We start from the raw sequence: 11,312 nt of genomic DNA on the forward strand, positions 1-11,312 counted from the left end.
CTAATTTCTAATACCACATTACACTATGCTACCGTAACTCCGGGGAGAATACAGGGGTTCGTTGTGTTTTGTTAAATGCGGTTTACGCGAAGCGGTGGTTCTCGCTAAGCATCCTTATCCACGGCTCCGCGGTTACTTGCCCAATCTAAAAATCGGCGCTCTGTGTAGGGTAGGGTTGTGTGTGACTGCTGGCTTTGAACGCTACGGGTTAGGAAGAAGTAGTTGGGGCCCAGGTGCCTTTCACCAGCAACAACCAACTTATAGCCGGACACGATGAGCGTTGCCAAAGCCACTGGAGCCAAGAAGACTGTTGAGAAGGGTGTTCACAACAAGTTGGTGCGCAAGGTCCGTACCTCTGCCACCTTCCACCGGTAAGTACATAAGTGCACGAAATAGGGTGAGAGCGTTTAGGTGCTCCCGACCGCGTTGTTTGTGTCGGGCGGAATGAACAAGTAGTTACTAACAGCATCGTGACAGTCCCAACACCCTTCGTCTTGCTCGCAAGCCCAAGTACGCCCGCAAGAGTGTGAACCATGCCACCCGTTTGGATGAGTTCAAGATCATTGTCAGTCCCGTCAACACCGAGTCTGCTATGAAGAAGATCGAGGACGACAACACTCTTGTCTTCACTTGCCACCTCAAGGCCAACAAGCACACCATCAAGGCTGCTGTTAAGAAGTTGTACGACGTTGAGGCTGTTAAGGTCAACACCCTCATCCGTCCCAACGGTACCAAGAAGGCTTACGTCAAGCTCTCTGCTGACGCTGATGCCCTTGACGTTGCCAACAGAATTGGTTTCCTTTAAATAATAAGAAATATTATTTACTGGTGAAGAGTGTAACAGCGTGCTGGATGTTTTGGTAGTGTGGGTTTAAGGTTTCCTGGGTGTTTCGCGTTCTGGTCGCTTATGACGTCTTCATTGAGCTTGAGCGGCGCGCGTGTGCTTTGTTAAATGAAATTTAGTACGCGTCGACGCGTGTGGGAACGCGTAAATGGGTCTTCCTTGTCTTACGTGCCTTCCACTCTCAAATCCTCTCTCTTCGTAGTAAAAATGGCACGTAAATCAGTTAGTTCAAGCTCTTCTGCTTCTGCTTCAGGCATTCGTAAGCAGTTTGCCAAGTTTGTGCAAAAACGTGAAGAAGCAGCCTTCGAACAGTCAAAAGAATGGGCTAAACGACTCTCCGATTCCTCCAATGCAGTTCAACAACTTCAGAAAAATATACAAGCTGTTATGAACGCGCCTAAGAATGGGTTTGAAGAGTCTGATACGGAAGAATCATGTGCTGAGTTTCTTCATTCGGTAAAAGACACCATCAACACATGCTCGATTGCACTTCAACGCGTGACTCAGGCCCTACAGTTAATTGAGAAGGAGAACGGATCTGATTTGATGAACACCCTGTCAGATTTGTCAACACAGACGCAAAAAGCGCAATTGTATCTGGAATATACTATTCCACTCGCGCATCGCCAACTCATCCAGGGACTCTCTCTCTCGCTTCAGTCGGAAGATAAACATGAGACGTATTAAACGAGTGCATCACTGATCGCGAAATTCCTCATGTTTATGCTTCCATTAAATAAGTTAATATGTTTGCTAAAGAGTAATTCAGTTATGGCTTTTCCTGCGGCCATGACCTGGGCACCCTAAATTGTAATGTAATTATCAATGACAATTTATAAACCTGGTTTTAAATTTAACAGCCGTTTAAGGACTGTGAGAGAACTTGACAAGGCGGATATTTCTGGGGAAAGTAACGTTAGTAATGTTTGTTACATTTCATTTGTCCAAAGGTTCATCTTGTAACAGCTTGGTTTAAGGGGGATACTAGCAATAGTTGACATGCTGTGTGTTTAACTCATTTGAGAAGATACTGCTTTTTAAACACCGGGCAAATCGCTTATTTCGGTTTATTTTAGTGAAACCTTATTTTACAAGAGCTGCTTGCTCGTTTAGGACGTTGAAGTCCGGAAAGAATTAATCTTTGTACGGAGAAGCTTAGGAAAAATTTATACTAAATCTCGCTGTTTTAGTAATGTAATTAAATTACAATGAGCTTTGAATCAGAAACCGATGATGTTAGTAAGTAGATAATATTAACTTACTGTTGGTTCAAATTATTTATTCATACTCGACGGACGTTATAGTGGAAGACAATTGGATTTTTCAAGTTGATTTCATTGTTTAAGAGAGGTGTAAAGGACAAAAAGAAGTTAATGAGGGTTTATTTTTTTCTGATCAATATAAAACTAATTAAATAATTTATTCAATACCAACCTGTATGATAATTGGTTATCGAAAGTCATGGGCTCCGTGAGCTCTTATGACAACGAAACAAATACGAATGTGTCTTCGTCTGAAATTTTATCGGTTCGTAATGGTAAAAAGGTCTTGCTCAATTCCTGCAAGACTGAAAGCTGTTGAAACTGCGTACATTTCTAATCAATGAACTGGAATAAAAGATTTTGTGTTTTAAGAGTTCTATTTTTACTCAAAAAAATGTCAATTACGCACTTGTACATTGATATTCATAACAGGAAAACCGAGTATGATAAGAATGACGGCTGTCACCAACAAAGCGTCCGAAGCAGCGATGCCCGAGTGGTCTAAGGGGGCAGATTTAAGTCGACCGCAAGGTGGATGGAAACTCTGCTGTTGATAAACGCGCGAGTTCGAACCTCGCTCGCTGCATTATTGTTTTTAATATTTTTAATATTTTGTTTTTTTTGTTGTATTCTAGTTATCGCTTTTGGTAGGAAAAAAGGCACGCGTTTGGGTGGAGGTTTGCGCTTCTTTTTATCTTCGTCAATTAGCCTTGCTAAGTATCAGCTTTTTAAATATACTATAATTTAAATTTACATATCTTATTAAGCATCATGATCACCGATTTTCAATTAGTTAAATTGAAACGAAATAGATAATCGGTTGCCTTTTGTCATTCATTTTAGGCAAATACATTCATATATAACTTCAGCTCAACCAAATAAATTAATTTATAAGAAGTATTGTGATCGGTATCTATGTTGCAGAAGTCTTGTGTAACTATATGTGTTCGACTTCGTAATTTAGTTGTCGAAAATAATTGTTAGTTTCTACAAAAATTAAGAAAGCTTAGCGAATTATCAGCACAATATTACGATTGAGTAAATTTCTGAGTTTGTAATTGATTGTCTCGTTTGCTGTAAAGACAAAAGTTATATGAAGGAAAGACTTTGGTGTATAGTACGTAAACAATATATGACATGTAATTTTGCTTAGTGTAGTACGAACTAATAATTGCGCAGTTCAACAAAAATGTTTAGGGTCTTATTAAGCAATGCCAATAATGTTATTGACGCGATATTTTTTAAATAGAATAAGCGACTACACGATTCAATTAGAATCAAGCTAAATTGTATTGCAGCTCTACAATAAGAGCCGTTCAAGCAAGCATGATATTAATAATATGTCGGATAGCCGTAACAGAAAAACCATTTACGGGTTAAAATTTAAACTACAATAAAGTTTACTAAGTCGGGTTCAAAAGTCATAAAACGACTACTGGCAACTTTTGTCAGTATTGCTTTACCTGATTATTTTTTATATCACACGTTCAAACTTTTGGAGTTTCACTCTGAGTTTTCCTTTTTTTTTATGTCTTCAATAAAACATCTAGCACGTTGAGTGCTCACTATGCTTAGCCGGTGTGTTAAATTAATGTTTATATGAGTACTGTTTATTGAATGTAATAGACAATAATGAAATAGAATATATTAAAGTAGTAATAGCTGCTAAAAGACAACAAAACTTATACGTCCTGTCTCCTTCACACAAGTTAGCTGCAAAGATTTTGCTTAAAAAGCCCTCCAATGAAGAAACAATTTGATTAAGCACAAAAGATGTATCGAAACATAAACCTATACCGTATTTAAGATACATTTTCAGTTTGTAAATGGATTTTTAACTGTTGCGTGCTTGTTCTTGACAGAATATACGGTAATATCATTATATGCTTGTTATATTATAGAAAAGGCATCTCCTGTGGATACGATTTTGCAGAAAAGCACAAACCTCCACCCAAACGCGTGCCCTTTTCCTACCGAAACCGATGACTACACCTGAGATTTAAAACTAGAATACAACAAAAAAAATATTAAAAAATATTAAAAACAATAATGCAGCGAGCGAGGTTCGAACTCGCGCGTTTATCAACAGCAGAGTTTCCATCCACCTTGCGGTCGACTTAAATCTGCCCCCTTAGACCACTCGGGCATCGCTGCTTCGGACGCTTTGTTGGTGACAGCCGTCATTCTTATCATACTCGGTTTTCCCGTTTGTAATTTTCTGTACTATTTTGTTGCTAATAAATAATAAAATAGTGTGAATAAATATGTAGTTACTATATTTCAGTAGATTTTTTTATTCGAATCCGTACTTTAAAAACGCAGAAAGAGAGAACTTAATTAGATTAAATGGACATTTACTGCTCAACAATATTAAAACCTAAAGCACGAATAGGTGCGGTTAACTTAGTCTTTTCTCGTTTCTGCATATGTTCTGCACCAACATGATAAGAGCTATTAAACAGAAAATAATTTATTGAAAATATTAAATGTAAACTACTCCTTAAATTTACTTGACAGACATTGCTATTATTGTTTTCACTCTCAATGTATCCTTAGTAAAACACCAAATGCGAACATATCGCAGTGTAGGTCAATTTCAAAAGTACTTTGATGACGAATTGTCGTTTCATTTTGAGCTTACTCGTGATGTTGACACGTATTTCTCAAGCATCAATTTTAAGGATGCCGAATGCTCAGCACGGTGGTTTCCAATTCATTATTTGAATTTTGTGAAAGAAAGAAATTTAGATTCCGGCACTCATTTTAAAGTACTCAATGTATATTTCTTAACACATTTTCTTCAGTTGCTTACTCGGAATAGTGTTTTTTCGTCTAAAACACATTATGCTAAAATTCATTCATAATGGCTTCAATCTAAATTATTCACTAAAGAACTTCAATTAGTCATGATTTTGTTCATCTCGTCAATTTAATTTAGCTCGAGTCTTATCCGAGAGATAGCGTTTCGGGAAACTTCCAAATACATTAAAAGTAGCTAAACACTGGAAATGCACAATCTAAAGTACACGGCAGTTAAACACGACACAGTCACCTCATAATCAGATTCTGAAAGGTGTTACAATCCCTAGCACTCATGCTGGTGGCTTAGTACGTTAGTAAAGCTCGAGTTTTACTTCACAAACTATCGCAGTGGATTTTTCTACGATAAGCTATGTGTCCCACACCAGCTGAGCTCTTTTTATTTAATAAAAATCTTCAAATAAGAGAATCATAATATTATTGATAGCACCATATATCACAAGGCTTGTTTGTTAGTAGAGGTTATGATGCGTCATTGATTCTTATTATCCTGATAATTAATATATTACAAGAACATTTACATTTATTTTTAGTTGCACGGTTTGAAAAGTATTTGTGAACCCTTAATTTCATTGTTTGACTACCCTTAAGTGGTTGTTTTTTCAATTGGTTTTAATAACAGAGGATAGCAAAGAAAAGAAATAAAAAGATCAAATGTGCGAAACATTTATATTTTTTTAGGAAATGTATGAAAATAGTTCCAACAACTATCAAACAAAGGTCATACATTATAATATCAATTACTTCTGTAGTTTAATTTTTTAAAGAAAGGAATTATTTAGCATGAAATTATTGTAAAATGATAGTGTCGATATAGTTTATGGAGAATAAGTAACTACATTATTATTAAGTTGATCTTTTGCATACTATAGCTGACTAATGCCACACATTTTTTACTTGTATGACAGAGATACCAATATAAATTGGAGCCCATAACCCAAGGAAAACTGTGCTAAATGCTCTATATTATGTTCCCAAGACAACAAAAATAATCAATTTACTTTTCTAAGGTCATTTTCGTCACTCCATAGACCGTGCCTATATATTGTTTTAATTTTTAATTGATTTATTTAAGCATTACGGATATAATACAACGACTGGTTGATATAGACACAATTATGGTGAGTAGTTGGTGAATTATGCCCATTCATTCGCCTGATGCTCAGTAATTGATGTCATGCAAGCTAAAGAAAGCGGGTTCGGGATATTCGCAAGTGCAATGACTTGCAAAAACTCGGTCAGCTCATCAATTGAACGTAAAAACTCCCGTTCTTACGTTCGTCCCATTCTTCCTCGTAAAATACCTCAGTTTTGTTTTCGACAACGGAAGCATCCTTAAAGAACAGGAAATATCAGAAATGTAATGCGCTCATCAATAATATCGAGCCAATCCTGAAATGCATATCCATGCAAGAAACTTCGAGTGTCTCGAATTGAACGTATCACAGATATTAGAGAACAAACATAAAAACCTCATGGCAAAGTGCCTCAATTACCTTCACAGGAAAAAAACCGCAGACGTAATTGCCGAAATTTTAAAATTACAGTCTTCCGAAAATTAGTGTGAAACTAATTTTGAAACCAAGATAATAAATTCTGGGGTAAAAACCAAAATAAATAGCTCTACATTAAATGGACAAAATTGAAAGTTCAATTGAGTGACAAATGCTTTTGCGGCTCCACGGAGACAATTTACTCGCTTTTTTCCATTCATTGAACCCTAGTAATTACAGGATCCATTTCTGACCCTTTCAACGTAGCGAAACTCACTAGGGTCCAACCCAAGGAAGAAGCAATGGAGGCGAAACCCTATTTTTCCCTTAATCGAAAAAGACAAGCATAGACTTTGGGATTCTCCAATTCAACTCATTCAGCTCATAGGCAGCAACAGGTGACCACAAAACCTATAGTTATGTTTTCATAAGGCCTCATAACTGTAAACCGCTCTTGAAAGAGTTGCAAATGAGTCTCTTACCGAAGAAAACAACGAGAATAGGACAATTGAAATTCATTTAACATCATTTTGTTTTAGAAGAAGGTTGGAAAAAGACGGATTGCGATGAACACGAAAAGAAGACGAAAAAAGGGGTAAGAAGAGACAAGAGACAGTCAAGCACGGGTATCCAAGGATTGATTCTCAAACATTCAATCGCCGAAACCGTGGCGTCAAATGATTGTACATTGCATAGCTATCCGACGTCAGGACTACGCGCACAATAGCTTAATTTTTCCAGCAATAGGATCTAAATTTTGTCGCTGCCGATACATCAGGCACAGCCCAGAACGTCGGCTATGATGCGTGTCTGGTGAAATCAGGGTCATTCAAACATTGTTTTGGCACGCAAGGAAAAACAATAATTGCCGCGTGCCTGTTCCGACAGGTTCGTGCATATCCGACCCCACGGCGTATAACCTAAGGTTATTCATGGATTCTTTAGGGGTGATTTTATGCGAATTAATTGCGTTCGCCGAGGCAAATAGATGCGAGGACATGCACAAGGGGGAGACGACGGAGATTCGGCAACTCGGGTTAGGAAGAAAATGTTCCGCATACGATGTGTAATTGAAAAAAAGAACATGTATTACGTTGTCCTTGTCAACCGCTTAACGATGTCTATTTGTTAAAGGAAACGAACTGACGAGCGGGGAATCACCAATAACCATCATCTAAGTCATTCTGAAGCAATACGAAATATAAGCGATGATCACAGCAAATCATAGCTCAAGAAGACTGTGGGGCTGACCATCATCCCCTCATTCTATGCACTTCTCGCTTACTCCATCCCTGATATTGACGTAGTTTCCCCGATTGTTAACCCCCTTTTACGGATTATAGGAGGAGCTATGAATGTAAGAACAGTTTTGAATACACGGAAGTGTATTGATATGAATTAGTGCAACAAAATACAATTTTTACATACAAATTTACCATCACGTGCTCTTACTAGGCCGTTTGTTGTATAATGTTCATTAGCATTTTATTAATTCTCCGTTAGTTTTCGTACGAGTCTAACAGTCGACCGGACCGCGGGCCGCCGCTAGCAGCCTCAAGTAAACCCGTGACGTCAATACTTTCAGCCATCATTCGTTTAAACAATCCCCGCAATTTCTTTAGTTGGAAATTTTTCTCGGCAGCCGAGTGGTCCGCCACTGTGATTTGTCGACGAGTAAAACGGCCCCACAAGTTTGATTCCTTACCGATCGGGGATGATTTGATTGACGTGCCATGACGTCCAATAAGCGCCCGTATAGCCGAGCTTGATGAGCTTTGAGCTGCTCGTCTAAAATCAGGTCAGGGGTGACGATATCACCGAAATGAAAATCGCTCGTTGGAACACGCCAAAATGTCTAGTAACTATCGCAGCTTGCCGAAAAGACGAAAAACATCCCCAAGTCGTTTATTTTTTTTGAGTGAATAATCAACAATCACACTATGCGACATTTTTGTTTGTAGAAAGTTTCTCCGTTGGCGTCTTCAGAGCTCAGAAAGACAGGAAAAGAAGCGGTTTTTTTCCCAGTAACACGGTCCGTTCCTCTTACTCCGCGATCCATGATGCAGAACTTGACATCTCCACAACGCTCCACAAATCTCCACAATTTTATCCAATCATAATTGAATTTCCCCGGCTTCCATTCCGAACAGTGCTAATAGTGACATCATGTTACTAAAAATAGAAACAAATACTTTTGCACCGAACCCTTCTTTCGCCAACGAGAAGTGACGTCGTTTCCGCCGTAGCCTTCAGCCAACAAACATAAAAGGCGCCAACATCCCCAGGACAAAACATCATCGGCGACGATAACCTCTCACTTCTGCCTCTTCCTTCTTCATTCTTTTACTTTATAAACGAAGGCTTTCGCTGAAAACAGTTAGTTTACATTCGCAAAACCTTACTTTACTTCTTACTTTTTTTTGAGACTTCCCACCTTGCTCCTAGCTTTCTAGTGTTCGGCAGTTTCTCCACATTTTTTTGCACGTGACTTTATACTTTCGCTTTTAAACTTTATTTTCACTACTTTTACACAATGCTTGCCAAGACTTTCTTCGGTTCTGTTGTTTCTGCTATTGCCAGCGGCCTCTACTTGATGGGTAGCACTGCTTCTGCTGCTCCCTTGAGCAAGCCCACTGTGGCTCGCCGTGACGTTAACGCTACCAACTTCCCCAACATCAGCACTGGCTCTGTTGTTCTCGGTAGCGACAACACCTATGTCAACAGCTCGATCTACGACTCGTCTCTTCGTCCTCAATTGCACTTCTCCCCCGCTACCGGTTTCATGAACGACCCCAACGGTCTTGTTTATGCTAACGGCAAGTGGCACTTGTTCTACCAATACAACCCTGCTGAGCTTGCTGCTGGTAACCAACACTGGGGTCACGCCGTCTCTGAGGACTTGATGCACTGGGAGAACTACCCCGTTGCTCTTGCACCCGAGACCTTGTCTAACGGTACCACTATTCTCATGTTCAGTGGTAGCGCTGTCGTTGACAGAAACAACACTTCTGGTTTCTTCAACAACACCTCCAACGCTGAGGAGAACATTGTTCTCATGTTCACTGAGCACACTGACTACGTTGAGCAACAATCTCTTGCTTACACCACTGATGGTGGCAAGACCTTCACCAAGTACTCTGGTAACCCCGTCATTGACATTGGTTCCACCCAATTCCGTGACCCCAAGGTCTTCTGGCACCCTGAGACCGAGAAGTGGATCATGGTCGCTGCCCACTCTCAAGACTACCAAATCGGTATCTTTGGTTCCAAGGATCTCAAGTCTTGGGATGAGCTCTCCCGTGTCACCCGTGTTGGCTACCTTGGTTACCAATACGAGTGCCCTGGTCTTGCTCAAGTCCCCGTTGAGGGATCTGATGAGAAGCGCTGGGTTCTCACCTACTCCATCAACCCCGGTTCTCCCCTTGGTGGTTCCATCATGGAGTACTTCGTTGGTGACTTCAACGGTACTCACTTCGTTGCTGATGACGCTGCTACTCGCTTCGTCGACACTGGTAAGGACTTCTACGCCGGTCAAATGTTTGACAACACTGGTGATGAGGTTATTGGTATCACCTGGGCTTCCAACTGGGAGTACACCAACGATGTTCCCGCTGATCACTTCCGCAGTGCTATGACTGTTCCTCGTCGCTACAAGCTTCGCAGCGTCCCCGTGAACCCCATGTTCAACGACACTCTTCTTGTTCAAGAGTTCGTCAACACCTCCGCTGTCCATGACAAGGAGCTCTTCAACTCTCCTATCAACTACAGCAGCTCCATGAACGGTGCCCCCATCGCCGTCCCCACTGCTGGTGCCTTCGAGTTCACCGCCGAGGTCTTTGTTAACACCACTACTGGCTTGAAGAGCAACGACTGGGCTGTCATTGATTTCTACTCCAACGACACCTTCAAGTCTGAGAAGCTTTCTCTTGGTTTCCGCCCCAACGACGGTATGCTCTACGTTCGTCGTGCTGACGCTCAAAAGAGCTGGTACAACCCCCTCTTCACTGGTTCTTCCAACTCTTTCATCAGCATCCCCTCTGCCAACTCTACCACCAAGTTCCACGGTATTGTTGACCGCGGTGTCTTTGAGCTCCTCATCAACGATGGTCAACAATCCATCACCAACACCTACTTCCTTGAGAAGGGTAATGTTATTGGTTCCGTTGTTTTCTCTACTGCTCACGAGAACATTACCTTCACTAGTGCCAGCGTTGACTCCTTCAAGTCTATCTGGTAAATTTCATAACTGCTTCAAGCGTTATTTTTTGGCCTACTGGTAATTTCCCACTTGCTATATGATGTTATATCTTGGAAATTACATTAGTTTTTTGGAATGTTTAGTAATTAATACATTGATTAGACGATATCTTTAAGCGATGGCGGTGATTTGAGTAGCATTTGCGAGCTCTAAAAGTTTGCGACATTGGTTTCGCAAACTTTAAACATAGTCAGGGGAATGTCGGCGCAGCCGAAGTTGTTCGCTACCTTCTTTCGCATGTGCTCATCACGAGCCGCGATATGTTGTGAATCCAAAAGGGGATAGAAGTAGTGGAATATGGTAGTGCTGACCGGCACGGATGTTTACAGCAATATCGACATAGGGATAGAGCGTATCAATACCACGTCGTGCGAAGTAAACTCCTGTATCAAATTTTATAATGTAAGTACCTGTTTCTACGGCGTTAAGAGCGGCACTCCATTGAGAGACACGTCCATTAATGTTTGTGTTTGCATAGGCAATTGCATTATTGACATTATCTGCTCGAAATACCTGAACACGAAGATCTTGTGCCGGTCTTCCGCTCATCGTGTCAAGGACGTGTGCAGTAATTGCTGACATTTTTCTGTATCTCGACAAAGTGTGATACTGCTTTATGCCCTTTTATTTCGCGC

The 11,312-nt window shown here is 40.4% G+C and overlaps 4 protein-coding genes and 2 non-coding genes across 6 annotated transcripts; 4 read left to right on the forward strand and 2 right to left on the reverse strand.

Annotated features, from left to right (window-relative positions):
• The first annotated feature begins 73 nt into the window (after positions 1–73).
• On the forward strand, positions 74–881 carry SJAG_04304 (60S ribosomal protein L25). The gene is made up of 2 exons (XM_002175383.2): positions 74–371; positions 478–881. The coding sequence occupies exons 1-2, from the start codon at positions 274–276 to the stop codon at positions 803–805; spliced, it is 426 nt and encodes a 141-aa protein (XP_002175419.1). The 5' UTR covers positions 74–273; the 3' UTR covers positions 806–881.
• A 143-nt stretch (positions 882–1,024) lies between these two features.
• Positions 1,025–1,546, forward strand: SJAG_04303 (meiotic recombination protein Rec25). Its single transcript, XM_002175382.2, has one exon. The coding sequence runs from the start codon at positions 1,052–1,054 to the stop codon at positions 1,529–1,531; it is 480 nt and encodes a 159-aa protein (XP_002175418.1). The 5' UTR covers positions 1,025–1,051; the 3' UTR covers positions 1,532–1,546.
• A 1,042-nt stretch (positions 1,547–2,588) lies between these two features.
• Positions 2,589–2,692, forward strand: SJAG_16190. The gene has a single exon. It is a non-coding gene; the product is annotated as a tRNA-Leu (tRNA).
• A 1,464-nt stretch (positions 2,693–4,156) lies between these two features.
• Positions 4,157–4,260, reverse strand: SJAG_16191. The gene has a single exon. It is a non-coding gene; the product is annotated as a tRNA-Leu (tRNA).
• A 4,692-nt stretch (positions 4,261–8,952) lies between these two features.
• On the forward strand, positions 8,953–10,656 carry SJAG_04301 (invertase; the record flags this gene model as incomplete). The annotated part of the gene is made up of 2 exons (XM_002175381.1): positions 8,953–9,306; positions 9,361–10,656. The coding sequence occupies 2 exons, from the start codon at positions 8,953–8,955 to the stop codon at positions 10,654–10,656; spliced, it is 1,650 nt and encodes a 549-aa protein (XP_002175417.1).
• A 267-nt stretch (positions 10,657–10,923) lies between these two features.
• On the reverse strand, positions 10,924–11,259 carry SJAG_04300 (transthyretin; the record flags this gene model as incomplete). The annotated part of the gene is made up of 1 exon (XM_002175380.1): positions 10,924–11,259. One exon carries the CDS (start codon positions 11,257–11,259, stop codon positions 10,924–10,926), a length of 336 nt encoding a protein of 111 aa, XP_002175416.1.
• Between the last annotated feature and the right edge of the window lie 53 nt (positions 11,260–11,312).

Source organism: Schizosaccharomyces japonicus, assembly GCF_000149845.2.
Source record: "Schizosaccharomyces japonicus yFS275 unplaced genomic scaffold supercont5.2, whole genome shotgun sequence".
Classification (NCBI taxonomy): domain Eukaryota; kingdom Fungi; phylum Ascomycota; class Schizosaccharomycetes; order Schizosaccharomycetales; family Schizosaccharomycetaceae; genus Schizosaccharomyces; species Schizosaccharomyces japonicus.

Coding starts and splice junctions, on each gene's coding strand:
- SJAG_04304 (XM_002175383.2), top strand. CDS start 274: ATGAGCGTTGCCAAAGCCACTGGAGCCAAGAAGACTGTTGAGAAGGGT. Junction 372..477: donor ACCTCTGCCACCTTCCACCG/GTAAGTACATAA, acceptor GCATCGTGACAG/TCCCAACACCCTTCGTCTTG.
- SJAG_04303 (XM_002175382.2), top strand. CDS start 1,052: ATGGCACGTAAATCAGTTAGTTCAAGCTCTTCTGCTTCTGCTTCAGGC.